This window comes from Biomphalaria glabrata, chromosome 2, assembly GCF_947242115.1.
Source record: "Biomphalaria glabrata chromosome 2, xgBioGlab47.1, whole genome shotgun sequence".
Lineage (NCBI taxonomy): Eukaryota > Metazoa > Mollusca > Gastropoda > Planorbidae > Biomphalaria > Biomphalaria glabrata.
The window spans coordinates 29,378,436-29,393,659 of NC_074712.1; the positions used below are offsets into that span (position 1 = coordinate 29,378,436).

Genomic DNA, 15,224 nt, shown 5'->3' on the forward strand with positions numbered 1-15,224 from the left:
TGTCCACAACTCTACATGACATCCATCAAACTCAACTTTGGCTTAAAACTAATTTAAATTATAACTTTTTACTTTTGCATGTCCACAATTCCTTAAGATCTGCATGAAAATTCAATTTCAAGCAAATGATTAGATTTGTAGAAGCTAAAGCTTACAAATACTAGTTCATGTTTAATTGTCACCACCACAAGCTTTATCAGAAAATTGTCCCACAACTTTTGTCGCCTTAATTGCAGCACTAAAACTCGATGTAGTGCAGTTCTCACAATGCACTTAATAAAAATATTAGAAATAAAACAAACATTAACTTAACAATATTTTTATTACACCATATCGAACTGCACTCATAATTTCTAACACCAATTTGAGGTTTACAGTCAATCTGTTCAACACTCGAGTATTTCTTACCAGTGAGAGATATTGTTATATTGTCCAATAGTGCCAACCCCATATTATATGTACACAACTCTTCACCATTCCATTACAATTCAAGTCATATTTCATTATCATTCTCATACAATATAGCCAGTGTTCAGAACAAAATATACATGTCATAAAAAAAATCAGATCATTTAAAAAAACATTTGCATTATTTACAAGCTTTAATGACAATCATGTTGAAAGTATAGACAGAATAGGTACAAGTATGCAGGTAAAGACAGTCTTTTTTTAGAGTATGCAATGATTCAGGTAACAACAAAATGACATAAAAAATATGTTTAATCACAATCAGCGTAGACCGAACTGCAGGTGTTAATCATACATTAATTCCATGGGTGTAAAATTTCTGGCAGGAAGTGTAGTCTTGTCTAAATCAGCAAAATAAGGGTGTTCCAAAATAGCCTTAGCAGGTATCCTTTGAGGGGGATCATAAATCAACATCTCCTGAAATACACCAAGTAAGAGACTAAGTCTGCATTCACACTTATGGCTTTGATATTCTTAAAATAAAGAATAACACTTAAATTAGGAAACAGTTGAATGAACATTAAAGACAGCGCTAATTAGGTCACTTCTCTGTATTATCTCATTCCCCATTTTGTTGTTGAGTTTTTTCTTTTAACACTTACTTGTAAAAGTTCCAATCCAAGTCTATCAAGCTGCTTAACACTGTTTGCTAGTTGATTTGTTTTCCAATGTGGGAATGATGGTTTAAAGTCAGGCAGCTGAGACACCCCAGGCCAAGTTTCTTCTGTTGGTGTTGTTAAAGTTCTGCAAAATTAAAAATTAACAAAATTAACAGTTAAAAATCAGATTAACTATTTTAATTAACTATATTTTAATTACCTTATACATTTAGATAAATTATGCAGAGATCTGACTGGTATAGTGATCCATACTTGCCTAAAAATACGGAAAAGCTGGTCAATTTCAGAGTCACCATGAAATAATGGGCGCCTAGTAACCATTTCAGCAAAAATACAACCAATGCTCCAGATATCAGCTGGTACTGAATAGCGAGGGGATCCCAGCAGAATTTCAGGAGCTCTGTACCACAAGGTCACAACCTTTGACAAATAATTTTTTTTCGTTTTTAAATCAGCAGGACAAAATTGTTATAATTGTAAAAAATAAAGTAAAATTCAATGTCTTTAAAACTGCTTCATGTCATCATGTGCAGAGAAATGGCTACCATATTTGTGTATATATATATATATATATGTGTGTGTACGCGTGTACATAATTAATCTTTATTACATTCAGACCTTCATTTTTTCAGAAGATGTTTATTGTATCCTAGAATAGGTTCTTCCTGGAATTAGTGGAAAGACTGTACACAGTGTAGACACCCCTCCCTTGCCAGCCAGGGGGTCTGGGGGATCGCTGAGAGCACTAATTCCCATATTTAAAACATAAAAAAATGCATATTCTGAGGTATCTAAGACTAAGACTAGGACTGCTTTATTGATCCTTATGGAAATTTGTTGTGATTACATGGACTCTTTTCTGATATTAAAACAACAGAAAAATTCACATAAATAGAACAGACACAACATAAATAGTTAATTGAGCGACTACACACATTCATGTTTCGACAGAGTAAGGAACGAACGAGTTTTTGTATCATTCAGTTCTAGTCTTGATAGATAGAAATTGCCAACATCGCGATGACTTGACGTAGTTATGATGGAGCAGGTGGCTGTTGTCTTCCAAGATTTTTCCAATTTTTCTGAGACATTTTTGTTCAAAAAGTTCAATTAAATATGGTAGTGTTGTAAGTGTGATTTTAGATGCTTTTTTAACAATGCTGTCTAAGTGGTGCAACAGTCTAGATCAGGGGTGGGCAACCTTTTTCTACCTAGGGCCACATTAAAAAAAATTTGGGGACTGGTGGGCCGCATAAATTATTAATTTTTTTTTACTCCCAATTGAGGAATTACAACAAACAAGTTAGCAATTTCGTTAACTAATTTTACTAATGATTTTTTAAATTTTGTTGTTGTCTTTTTACATCACATTTCACCACAAATGTACAATTGTACTTAATGTGAAGCATTTAACTGTTTACATCCGTGCATAATGTTCTGTAATTGTAGAACTAGCTTACTAGTTGTTTTGTTCTTGCGACTGCTGTCCAATTACAGTCAGTGAGCATTGACCTGTTCTAACACTTCATAATTTTCAAACAAACGAAATAAAGCGTGTTCACAGATGAATTAGGTTCCGAATAACGTGACAGCTTCTTAAGTATGGGAATACAGCTAAGGAAAATGATAAGACCCGATTTCACTCACTGCCTCAAGAAGTGGAATAACTTTGTTTGAAAAGATTTAAGATGCACATACATTTCATTTGCAAACAAAACATTGCAATGTCTCCAATGATAAACATGAAGTCTCTCTTCAACTCTTCATTAGAAATATTAGTAACAAAGTCACAATCAATGTCCTTCAATTCTTCTTCTTCTTCTTCTTCCTCGTTCTCATTGTTATGTTGGAGTGTTCATATGACTAGACCAATACATGAGATGAACTGCGCAGTGGTTTCCAAATCAGGGAGCTCTCCATATAGTTTTCTTTCTATTGGGGTGATTTGGGGCCAATGTCTTATACGGGCCTCTTGGTAAAGAGAGCAGTTTTGGAGGACGTGATCGGCATTTTCTGGTGATAAATGTCCTTCAATGAACCTAACTATTTCTTCCTTAAGACTCCATATTCTTCTAGGCCAGCGGATACTACTGTGTTACCGAACATCGGAATGTTTTGTTTCCAAATCTTTAAGTACTTCTCGGAACTGCCAGTCATGGCCGGCAGATAATTGGAGGCCCTTGGCAAAGTGAATTTGGTGGCCTCAAATAAAATAAAATAAAAAAGCGACAACAGTAAAATTATTAAATTTATTAAAAACCTATTGTACTTCAACAATAACATTGAGGACAAGTTTCGCTATTTCTTCTCTAAAATTATAAGAAGGAAGTCAGTGCAAGGCCCTCACCAATTGGTGACCCTAAGCACTTTGTCTATGCCTAAGGCTGGCCCTGTGCCAATAATAAGATCATTGAGAAAAGAATTTCAACAATATATTTGATTTCAATGCTTTATTTTATTAAAAAGCCTGTTTTTCTTAGTCAAAGCACAAGCTCCATTAGTTATTACACTAGCCATCTTGTACAAGCCGACCCAACACTTTCAACACAGTTTTTGATAGAATTGAATAAATACTTGCTTGTGTTTGTCTTTGACTGAATGTTTCGAAATATTGACATTAAGAATAATCTTCGTTTTCTTTAAACTTTTTAGAATGATGTTTAAAGACAATGTTTCTTTAGCCTCTTCATGATAAGAATCAGAAGTTTCAATTATTTCTATATCTATAGATATTTACAATTATTTATATAAATATATTTGCATTTTTATATGTGTAATGCGTGGGAACACCTGATTTCTTTAAGCGTCGGCGGGCTGCATAAAACACTTTGGCGGGCTGCATGGCCGTAATTTGCCCACCCCTGGTCTAGATGAAGCGCCACCCTGCCAACAAGTTATGCCATATGTTAGCAGATTTTGCATAGTCTTGCAGTAAAAATTATCTAGGATCTTCTTATTTAGTTTAAAGTTTGTATAGGAAAAATAGCCGCTGGGCTGTTTTCTTTGTCAAGAGTTTCAAGGTGGTCTTCCCACAAAAGTATGTTATCAATGATGACTTCACTATCTACAGTGCATTATCCAATAAAAAAATTTTAGTTCAAAAACCTGCATTTTATTAATGGAGCCCAGCGACTGGTAGAAATTTGTAACCCTTCTTGGCTACGCTCATGGACTTTGGTGACTGTTGTTTCCATTACTTTTGTTTTATAGAAGAGGAAGTTTTAACCTGGAGGGGGATTTTAAACTCCCCTCGGCTACACCAGGGCAAGTGATGTTTTAACATTCAAATCTCACATATAAATAGAATTTAAAAAATTAAAGCCAAAAACTGTCACGAAAATTCACTCCCCCCCTGGCTACGCTCATGATCTAACAGTAATATATTTACTCTGAAATGGTTATACTAAAAAAAAATATGAATTTAATTCTTCCTGAACAAATTGATTAATGCTGAAAGGAAAAAAAAAGGTTGGGGGGGGGTAAAAATCTTGCAAAAGAAATTTCCTGCCCCTTTAAGATGTTTTTCTTAGCTGGAAAGTTGCAAATCTCTTTAGTTCAAAAAAAAAAAAAATAAAAAAAAAATTACCTCATGGGTATAAACTCTAACAGGTATACCAAATGCTCGAGCTAGACCAAAATCTGCAAGTTTTATCACACCATTATCATTGATAAGCAGGTTCTGAGGTTTAAGGTCTCTGTGCAACACACGGCGTTTGTGACAGAACAGAATCCCTTCTGTAATTTGATACAAGTAGCTCTGAGGAAAAAAAAGTAATAACTGTAATCACTTCATTGTTTAAATATAGAAATTATTAAGCCTTGCTGCTTTGTAAGAAAGCTTAAAAAAAAATTTTTTTGACAATATTTACCTTGACAAGCATGGGATCCATAAAATTTCCAGCTGGTATACTATCCAAATACTTTTTCAAATCCATTGAAAGAAATTCAAATACAAGATAGAGCTTGTTTTCTTGCATTAAAACATCTTCAAGTCTTGAAGGGGAGAAAAAATAATAATTTGTAAAGTTTATGCAATTAATAAACAAACTTAGCATTTCAATCATTGATATAAAAAGTTGTGTGGTTTATGACACATCAACAATCTGAAAGTCTTAATACTTTTTTGGTGGTAATTTAATAATGAAGACCAAAGCAAACAATAAATTGAATGGATTAATTAAAAGTGAGTCTTTAAATTACCAACAGATAAAAAAAAAAAGAGTAACTATGAGGTAAAAAAAAATAAATTACTATTTGTTTTAAATTAACTTACGAAACAATATTAGGATGCTGTAGTTCCCTTAACAAAGAAATTTCTCGAATTGCAGTGGATGGAACACCTTCCTCTTCAGACTCCAGTCTAATTTTTTTCAATGCTACTAATCTGTTACTTTTCTTATGTCTGCCCTTGTAGACCACTCCATATGTGCCTGTCAAAATTAGTTTATTTTAATTTGTGTGATTAAATGGAAAACATTTTAATACATTTTGACAAAGACGTTTTATTGATTTAGCCAATAAACATGCAGATTTTAAAAATCATTGTTATGACAAGCCATATCATTATAGTGTTAGGGTTAAAGTTTATACACAGTACTAAACAAGACTTATAAATCTTGCTTGTTTTTTTTGTTAAATGGTGTGAAAAGCATGAAAAAGGAGCAAAAATTAATATTTTTAATTGGGACTTTTGAATACTATATAATAAAATATACTGTCACAAATGAACAGTAACAGGTAGAGGTCATCGTGTGACCCCAGCAAGATTACACAGCAGCGAGTGTTCTCTGGAATCTACGAGCATAAACAAAGACAGGATGTGACGTGTCCTCATGTGTTGTTCCAGAAGATACAAGCAATGTTTGTGCAACTTTGGAGAAGTGATTAGGGACTCTATATAAACCAGAGAGTTAATGTAAAAAGCCAGTCATAGGTAGAATGGTCATTACTGTTGTCTACTTGCGAGACAGTAGAAGAGATGTGTACGACTCGATGCAAATTAACTAGGGTAGAGTTAACTGTAGCGGACTAGAGTTGTAAAAGTCTATACAGCAAACTACAAAGGACTTGAGCCGTTACAGTCGATAACAGTCGATGTAAGATGTGTTTGGCTCTGATTTGTGTAGTTGAGTACGACTCAGAACAGCTGAGTAGAGCGGAATAGGGCTCGATGCAAGTTGAGAAGAGATGAACTGCAATGAAGTATAGCTAACTATAAACTATCAAATATTGTGCTGTCTTCTACGCTACATGTTACAGTGACAAATTGTTAGAGTTAATAGTCAATAAAGTTACATGAAGCTGAAAGTTGAGTTATCAAGTTCTTTGCAGTGTTTTTATTTGTGTGCCTACAAGTACATTTAGCCAGAAGACACAGAAATACGTAACAATACAAAAATACAGTTAAAAATGACTTCTCATCTGGTATTGTGAAATAGTAAAAAAAAAAGAAAAAAAAAAAAAAAGAAAAAAAAAAAAAAAAAAGAAAAAAAAAAAAAAAGAAAAAAAAAAAAAAAAAAAAAAAAAAAAAAGAAGTATTACATACTAGTTCAAAATATAAATAATTGGAAAGAAATTTTAAATTGATCAATATCTAAAAAAAAATTACTTTCATCTGACTTTTTCTGAAAAAAAAAAACAAAAAAAACCCAGCAACAACAACAAAAAAATAAAACACCTAGAAAATAAGAAAAGATAGAATAGAACAAGCTGACCATACTCTGTTAAAACTTTTTTTTAAGCATGTAAAAAAATTATTATTCTGGATGTTGAAATTGAATTTCAGTCAGTGATTTTTGTCAGATGTGAAATTACTGGTTATTTAGAAAAATAAAAACAAGACATAAAAAATAATTTTAGCTGAAAACATTTTTATACCGGGTACCATTAAAAAAATGCAAATAATAAATATAGATTGTTGAGACAGGGCATATTTTTAGACATATTCCCAGAGGTACTTAAAATTGTTGAGGCCAAAAAGAAAAAAGTACTTATGTATACATTTTTGTAATTGTAAAAATTTGTCACATTTCTTACAAATACGATTTACACATGTGTTAACAATCTTCCTGACATAGACTAATTAATTACCTTCTCCAATTTTTTCAATCTTTGAATACTCATCCATTTTGACTTGAAGTTGGTAACTATGGAGAAAATACAAAACATAATTTATTTTTTAAGGTTCTTTCAATGAGCTTATTAAAATGTATTACACACACACACATATATATATATATATATATATATAAAGCAAAAGCTCTTAATTCAATCATCCCTAATTCCCCCACTTGCAGTGGTTAAAAAAAAAAAAAAAAAAGGAAAATTTAACCATTTCTCTTACCTTGGAGGAAGAACAACAAAAACAAAGACATTTACATGACATTTGCAGGTCTGACTTTCACTTACCACGGTGTTGTGAAAGAATTTTGGTGTGCATGTGTTTGTCGTGGAATATGAGTTTCATCTTTAAGTTACACCTCTGACCTGTACCTGCCCAATGGTTGAATTTGGGGGGCTTTGGGGGGGGGGGGGGCGACATGAGGCCAGGACTGCAGAATGACAGTTGTACAGTTAGGCCTGTCAATGTAGTTGTGGGATAGAAACTTAGTAGTGAATAAACTGCTGTAGATTGATATTGAATCTATAGAGTTATACAAGTTTGTTACTTTAATTACATCTTGTTCAATAACAATTAAAATGTCATCTTCTTCTTCTTTCTCATTTTTTAAAGTCGGGGGTTCAGATCAGCAATCTTTATCTGAGATGAACTGTGCAGTGGTTTCCAGATCAGGCAGTTCTCCATATAGTCAACATACACATTTTCAAAAAAAAAATAAATGGAAACAATACCCTTCGTTTTTTTTTAACACCACAAGTTTTATGATGGGTTATTCGGCAGCAGCATGATGTAAATGTACATTATTGGGGGGTTAGGGGGACTGAATATATCATCAATATATTTCCAACCATTCCTATAGATACCATGATAAATAAAGTAATTTGGGAAAATGATAATTAACAAATAAGTCTTTTGTAAAATTAGAATTTCCTTGTTTTGTTATGTTACTCCACAGGGGAGGGGACACACTGAGTTTTGTTATGATTTTTTTACAAGGGAAGGAGTGAGGTGGTAGTTAAAAAATGTGACTTTTGGTGTTATGTAATAACCAACTGTTCCCTAAGGAACAACAATTTATAGGGAAAGAATGTTTAACAACAGAATTGCATATTAATTTATTATTTATTGCTGGCAAAGTTGTTTGCAAGAAGTAAATCTCTAGGCATAATCAAAGTCTAGGGTACCGCCAGTAGGCTTATAAAACAGTAATAATTATCTTGGCCTAGACTTTATTCTCCTCTATTAAATCTACATCTAGAATCTAGATTTAGTCAATTATCTACTAATAATCTAGTATAGGCCTAGGTGCAAAGCAATAAATTTTGTTTTGCTTCCAGGAGATTTAAGATGTTATCATTCATTGTCAATGAAATCTAGACATTGAGTCTAGATCTAATCTATCAACTCAAGATCTTTCAGCAGATCAACATATATCTAGATCTAGACTTAAACATTCTGGTCTTACTAATGCTTCTAATCTGGCTTGCTTTTACAAGATTGAAATTTAAATGGCTATTACTAACATGTAGATATAGATACTATCTATATATTATGCATTTTATGGTTTTCAATGACTGACAAATCTGGGGTTGAAAGTGGAGATGAGCTTCCAGTTTTCCCAAAGAAACAAGTACTTTATATCATATACATACATATTTAGACTATCATTATCCTATAAAATATAAATTGTTTGCTCTAGTCTAAGACTCTCTAAAAAAAAAGTTAATGATAATATTGTAAATGTAAATTTCAATGTTATAATTAAGCACAATAATAACAATTGTAGTAGTACTAGATCTACTAGCATGGATGACTAGAGACTAGAGACTACACTGTCACTACGCTTACACTGGATCCAGTCTCAGTCTAGATTCTAGATCTAGTTTCTAAGATTGTGAGTCATTTCATTTGACACTTGAAATTTCATGAAATGTGTATAGTATAGTGTATATAGTGACTAGTGTAGGATGATAAACCATATAAGGATATAATTAGAGTCTAGATCAATCTTCTTTTTTGAAGTAACGTTTGTAATATTTACGTCGAAATGTTGTCACAAAGTATCGAAAATTCCCCCCCCCCTTTTTTTTTCCAATAGAAAATGTTGAAAAATGTTTCATAACCTACGTTAGGTGATTTTTTTATTTTTGATTTGAGACACATCGGCACAATTTAGGCCATGTCGTGCCTGCAGTCCCTTAAGGACTACTCTCTCTCTAAACAACAAGGGCCAGATTCTATACAGTCATATCATTAAAATCAAGGTCTATTCACAGTTAAAATAGTAAAGGTAGTAAAAATTTAAATATTTGGTAAAAATCTAATGTAAATAGTGCATGTACACAAATTCATAAATCAGATCTTCGTAGATAGCCCCAGTTCCCGGATAAAGCTCAGTACCTTCCCAGGGTCGAAATTATCAAATAGTGTTTTTAAATTAGTGGCTCTAAAATATTTCGCCCTGACATCCTGGTATCTGGGGCAATCAACGAGGATATGTTCCACGGTGAGGCAAGAGTCACAGTACTCACAAAGTGGGGGCTCCTCTCTCTTCGGTACAAAAGAGTGCGTGATGTAGGTGTGGCCAATCCTAAGTCTGGACATGGTCGTGCTACCACGCCTTGTCAGACCCTTAGATGTGGGCCGCCACCTGACATCCGCCACAATATGATTGAGTTTACTGTGAGTCTCAGCCTCCAATCGGTTCTGCCACTCTCGATAGGTGGCAGAGGCAATACTTTGTCTCAGGTCCGAGCAGGGAATTCGGGTTCCTGACACCGCATGATTTAGGGCTCTCTTTGCTTCTCTGTCTGCGGCTTCGTTTCCCTTAATGCCAACATGGGAGGGGACCCAGATGAAGGTGACATCCCTACGGTCGGCTGTTATTTGGTCCAACAGCTTCAGCGCACGAGTGTTGGAAATTAAAATGGCCTGTCCTGTGTGTTGTCTTTATGTGAGAAAAGAGTCCTTGTAATCACAACAAATTTCCGTAAAGTAAGGGTCAATAAAGCAGTCTTAGTCTTAGTCAATTTAAGTTGAGCATCACTGATTTAGATCTAGAATATATGTTTGTATATATAGAATAAATATAGATCTAGATAGTAGATCTATATTCTATATATATAATATATATCTAGAATCTAGATTCTGATAAGAAGATACGATCGATATTGACGATAAGAAGATTAAGAAGATCATTCAAGATGATTATCATTATGATTTATGATCTGATGACGAGGCCTAAATCAAAATCGTTGAATTTGATTTGATAATGATAATTCATAATGATATGATAATTTAAATATTTTAAATTAATGCACCCCTTAATTGGCTTAATTCCATTTATTTTTTTAAATCTAGATCTAGAATTTGAATCTATCTAGATCTAGAATAATCTAGACTAGAAAATCTAAGAAATAGAATAAGAATGGGACTGAATATCTAGACTACTCTACTAGTTGTCTCTAGACTAGTCTAGTATTCTAGAAATCTATAACTTAAATAACTAGCTAGTTTAGTAGATCTAGAATCTAGTTAAATCAGTAATCTAGACTCTCCCCTCTAGTTAGATCTAGTACTGTTAGTCTAGTATAACGATTAACTAGTCTAGTATAATAAAGGCCCAATCATGCCCAATGTTATGTGACATTTGTTGATAATATATCAATAGCTAACATGATTTAATGTGTATCATATCTTTTAGATACAGATTAGAATATTATTGAATATATTCTAGAAATCTATACTAAATCTAGACTAGATTAAAATCTCTACATCTCACCAAGACGTCTAGTTCAGATCCTATTAGCGTGACCAGCGGCTCGTTCGAATTAACCAATAGTAAGTAGGTTTGGTTGTTAGTTGTAAACATTCACTAGATGGCGCTATTAATAGTCCTGCGGAAAATAAAAATTTGTTGCAAACTCAAAGGAGGATTTAGAATAAGTTAGATCTAGATCTATAGAGTCTAGATCTATATATATAGATCTATATAGATAGATCTAGATCTATGGATTTACTATTTTATTTAATATTAGATCTAGACACTAATTTAAACGGATAATATTGATCTTGATCACTTTGAAAGCTTCTTTTAAAAAATATCAATTTTGCACAGAGCTCTAGCCTCTACTTTAAAGATTTTGTAAGCCAAGTTCTAGGCTACCAAAAGAGAAAAAAAAAGGGGCTGGGAGTGGGCCTATCATGCCTACGTATTGTTTTAAATTTTATTTTTTCTTCTTTGGCGCAATGCTGAGTCCATTAAGGGAAGGCACAGACTGCACTAAGGCATCTACGCTATGTTCCGCTCAGACGGTAATGTGATCAACCTTAAATCGTCGGCGCCCACAAAAGAGATAGTCGTCACATAGCTTAAATTCTCTACGCCGATAATTGCGCTTTACTTGCTCACACTGAGCTGATTGAGCTCCAGCACGGTATCCAATGACGCATCACTTCAAGCGAAATTGATAACCGTCTTGCTAAGGCAAGTAGCGCGTTTGGAAGCCTCAGAGCTAGAGTGTGGCGGAATAAATCGCCCCAGCTGCCTCTACCAAGCAGTGGTTCTTAGACATCGTTGCTCTATAGAAGGAATCTAGGGCTTCTCGAATGCTTTACTCAAAAGTGCCTCCGCTCCATAATGGGCGTACGCTGGCACTGACTGGCAGGATAGTATAGAAGCACTTCTTAGTACCATTCGTCAGATGCACTGGGTTGGACACATCTTGCATGGGGTACGACATTTTTTTTGGCGAGCTTAAATGAGAAAGGCGTAGCAGAGATGCCCCTCTATGTGCTATAAAGATGCGCCTTTTTCCCCTCACTGGCATAGCGGAAAGAGCATGCAAATATGGCGTCTAAAATAGACAGTTGGAGAGCTCTCTCGAAGGTCGCAGGACAGACATTAGAGGCCCAAAGAAAAGCTATATTTGTATAAAGTCGCAGAAGAAGTAAACAAAACTAAATAGACCCCCACCGGACATCAACTTTGTAGGCCCTATGCATTAAATGTGTGAAAATGTGCATGTTGCAACTGGGTTTGCGTGGCAATTGAAACACTACATTCATTTTCGGAATAGAAGACATTGCCATTCATTCATTTATTGAGTTTGGTTATTATTTCTCTCATCTCTGCCTGTGATCTCATCTGGGGGGCATAATCCTCTGTCACGCTTAAAAGTGTAGGTGGGACACAAGGTCAAGGCTAGTCGCAAGAATTGTTACGTCGCATTCTTTGGTGACACTCCTCTTGGGCAGATTTCACTGGTTCCAATTTTGAGCTTCCGGTACATATGTTGTCTCATTCTGTTGTGTCCTGTCCCGAGTCGAAAGATTAGATGTTGATCTTGTCGGGATAGCTTATAATAGGCATCATCTTTCTTGTAATTCGGATGAGAGCTTGTCCATTTCTCATTTATTTCATATACTATTAGTTTCTTCATTTCTTCTGGATAGAGTGTAATGTTTAATTGTGAGTTTGTTTTCCCATTCTTTCCGAGTGTGCCAGCCTTCTCATTTCCTTCTAGTTCTTAGTATATGTGCTGGTATCCATTGCATCCGTTAAAGAGCTAATTGTCGCCCCTAATTTTTTTGCTGCGTTATATCAATGTTGTCTAACTTAACCTCTCTCATTCCTCTTTTTCGTTTACCGACAATAGAACCATCAAAAGACGGGGGAGGGAAGGAGCAAAAACAAAAGGGAGTGTCATCAAACGTCCATGCCGACAAAGTAGTGTTGAAGTTCATGCCGCTCGCGCATAGCAAAAAGTACGGTCTAACGTTTCGCAAATGATTATACGTACAGTGTGTAGTGTATATTTTTTGATATTCTTGTTGAATTTCAAACAAAATTAAGTGGAATGATAATATATACATATATATATAAGTTTCGTTAAAGGGAAACAAAATTCATCGTAGTCCCTTTATCAGTTTCCACCGAGGATGTGGCAGGTCTGCAGAAGTACCGCCCTCTGACAGGCAACGAGAATGTTCCTAGGAATGACAAGGGCCTTGAAGGTATCTGTGAGGTCAGTTTTTTTTTTAATTATGAGATAGTGGTACGGCGATGTCAATAATGGTAGCGGCCTTTTCTTTTTTATCGATGAGCAGCAAATCAGGGCGAATAAAATCTACCGTTTTGTCAGTCAAAATAGGCCTATCCCAGTACAGTAGATGATCCGTAGACTCGAGAATCTCTTGTGTTGAGTATTTGTAATATGGAGGAGTATCCTTACCGATCAAATTGTGTGTCAAAGCCAATTTAAGTGCTGGTGTATTAGCTTTGCAACTTGGTTATGGCGACCTAGGTAGGCAGATTCCGATAGGGCTGAACATCCCGCCATTATGTGTTCAATTGACTCACCCACATTTCCACATTTTCGGCATTTGTCAACAATATTGAGTTTTAGGATATGTTTCTCGTAATTTTTTGTTCTAATTTCTCTGTCCTGTATTGCTGTGACAAAGCATTCAGTTTCAGGGTAGAGATGACCTGCTTTTAGCCATGCTAAGGAATCAGCCTTGTCAATGTTGTCCCCATGTAATAAAGCCGGGAATTTTCCGTGGAGTGTTTTTTCTTCCCATTGGCGAATCTCATGCCCGACGTCGTCCAAACCGACATTAGCATTAGCATTGTTTAGGTTCAGAGGGGTTGCATCATAGTCATATTTGCGTAGGAAGGAAACTAGTTCATTGCTGGAGGCGTGCAGTTTAGATCTTATTTTGGAAACTTGTGTCTTACACAGTTTGAAGATGTTCTGCAATCCACGGCCTCCATCCTTCCGGGGCAGGTATAGCCTTATGGTGGAAATATAAAAATTAAACACTTATCCCAAAAAGTAAGCAGACAGCTGCAGAGTGAATACATAAACAATGTAATATCTAAAGATAACAACAAAAACCTATGGTCATACATTAAGTCTAAGAAAATGGAAACAACAGGCATAGCGCCATTAAAAGATGAACATAACATAATACATAATGATAATGAAACTAAAGCAAACATCTTAAACAAATACTTTGCATCAGCATTCTCAGCCTCAGGAGACAAAGACATATTACTTAATTTAAACCAAGTAGACAACATAGAAGATATAGTAGTACAAGAAAATGGAATCCAAAAACTATTAGCCAACACCAAACCAAATAAAGCGTCTGGACCTGATGGTATTCCAGCTAGATTACTCAAAGAACTAAGCAATGAGTTAGCCCCAGTGTTCAAAATACTCTTTCATGCATCGCTTAACCAGGGCAGAGTACCAAAAGGACTGGAAAGAAGCTAATGTCATTCCCCCCCCCCCTATTTAAAAAGGGAGAAAAATCTGACCCAGGAAACTACAGACCAGTATCACTTAAGGAACAGTCTTGGGTCCATTTCTATTTTTAATTTACATAAATGATTTACCAAATCGCATTACTTCAGGAACAAAAGTTAGATTATTTGCAGATGATTGCATAATATATAGAACAATAAAAACAACACAAGACACAGATATTTTACAAAGAGTCGAATTAGATGAATTACAGAAATGGGAATCAAATTGGAGCATGTCTTTCCACCCAGAAAAATGTCAGTTGTCAATAGTAACAAAAAAAACTAAAACAAATTAATTCCACTTATCGTATTCATGGCAAACCAGTAACACAGACTAAAAACGCAAAATACGTGTACCTAGGTGTTATAATAAATGAAAAACTGTCATGGAATCCACATATTGATGAAACTATAAAAAAAAATCAAACAAACCATTAGGATTTATTAAAAGAAATTTCTATAAATCAAATAAGAACATAAAACTAAAATGTTATTTAACCTTGGTTAGGCCAATAATAGAATATGCATCCTCCGTTTGGGACCCCTCAACTCAAGAAAACATTAAGAAACTGGAACAGACACAAAATAGAGCAGTGAGATTCATAACAAACGAATATTCACATTTGACTAGAGTAACACCTTTAGTAAAATAACTAAATTTAGAAAGCCTTCAGGACAGAAGACTCAAAAGTTAAGTAGCAAT

At 34.6% G+C, this 15,224-nt stretch overlaps 2 protein-coding genes across 4 annotated transcripts in view; one reads left to right on the top strand and one right to left on the bottom strand.

The window, feature by feature from the left end:
* Positions 1-303: 303 nt before the first annotated feature.
* LOC106073179 (cyclin-dependent kinase 1) lies at positions 304-11,112 on the bottom strand. Of its 2 annotated transcripts, none has more exons than XM_056019947.1 (8): positions 10,991-11,112; positions 7,179-7,234; positions 5,362-5,518; positions 4,958-5,081; positions 4,675-4,845; positions 1,345-1,508; positions 1,071-1,212; positions 304-885 (listed from the first exon to the last, which is right to left on the bottom strand). In XM_056019947.1, the coding sequence occupies exons 2-8, from the start codon at positions 7,213-7,215 to the stop codon at positions 754-756; spliced, it is 927 nt and encodes a 308-aa protein (XP_055875922.1). In that variant the 5' UTR covers positions 7,216-7,234; positions 10,991-11,112; the 3' UTR covers positions 304-753. The 2 variants fall into 2 exon arrangements, with proteins under 2 accessions (XP_055875922.1, XP_055875923.1); XM_056019948.1 differs by lacking the exon at positions 10,991-11,112 and adding an exon at positions 9,058-9,128.
* A 2,006-nt stretch (positions 11,113-13,118) lies between these two features.
* LOC106051257 (polymerase delta-interacting protein 3-like) overlaps positions 13,119-15,224 on the top strand; it is a 30,396-nt gene continuing 28,290 nt past the window's right edge. Inside the window, exon 1 of one of the 2 annotated variants that reach the window (XM_056019941.1) lies at positions 13,119-13,235. In XM_056019941.1, coding sequence (XP_055875916.1) covers positions 13,195-13,235 — 41 coding nt within the window. In that variant the 5' untranslated portion in view covers positions 13,119-13,194. Of the gene's footprint in view, positions 13,236-13,944; positions 13,998-15,224 lie in introns of those variants that run through there. The other variant, XM_056019942.1, reaches the window with a different exon arrangement.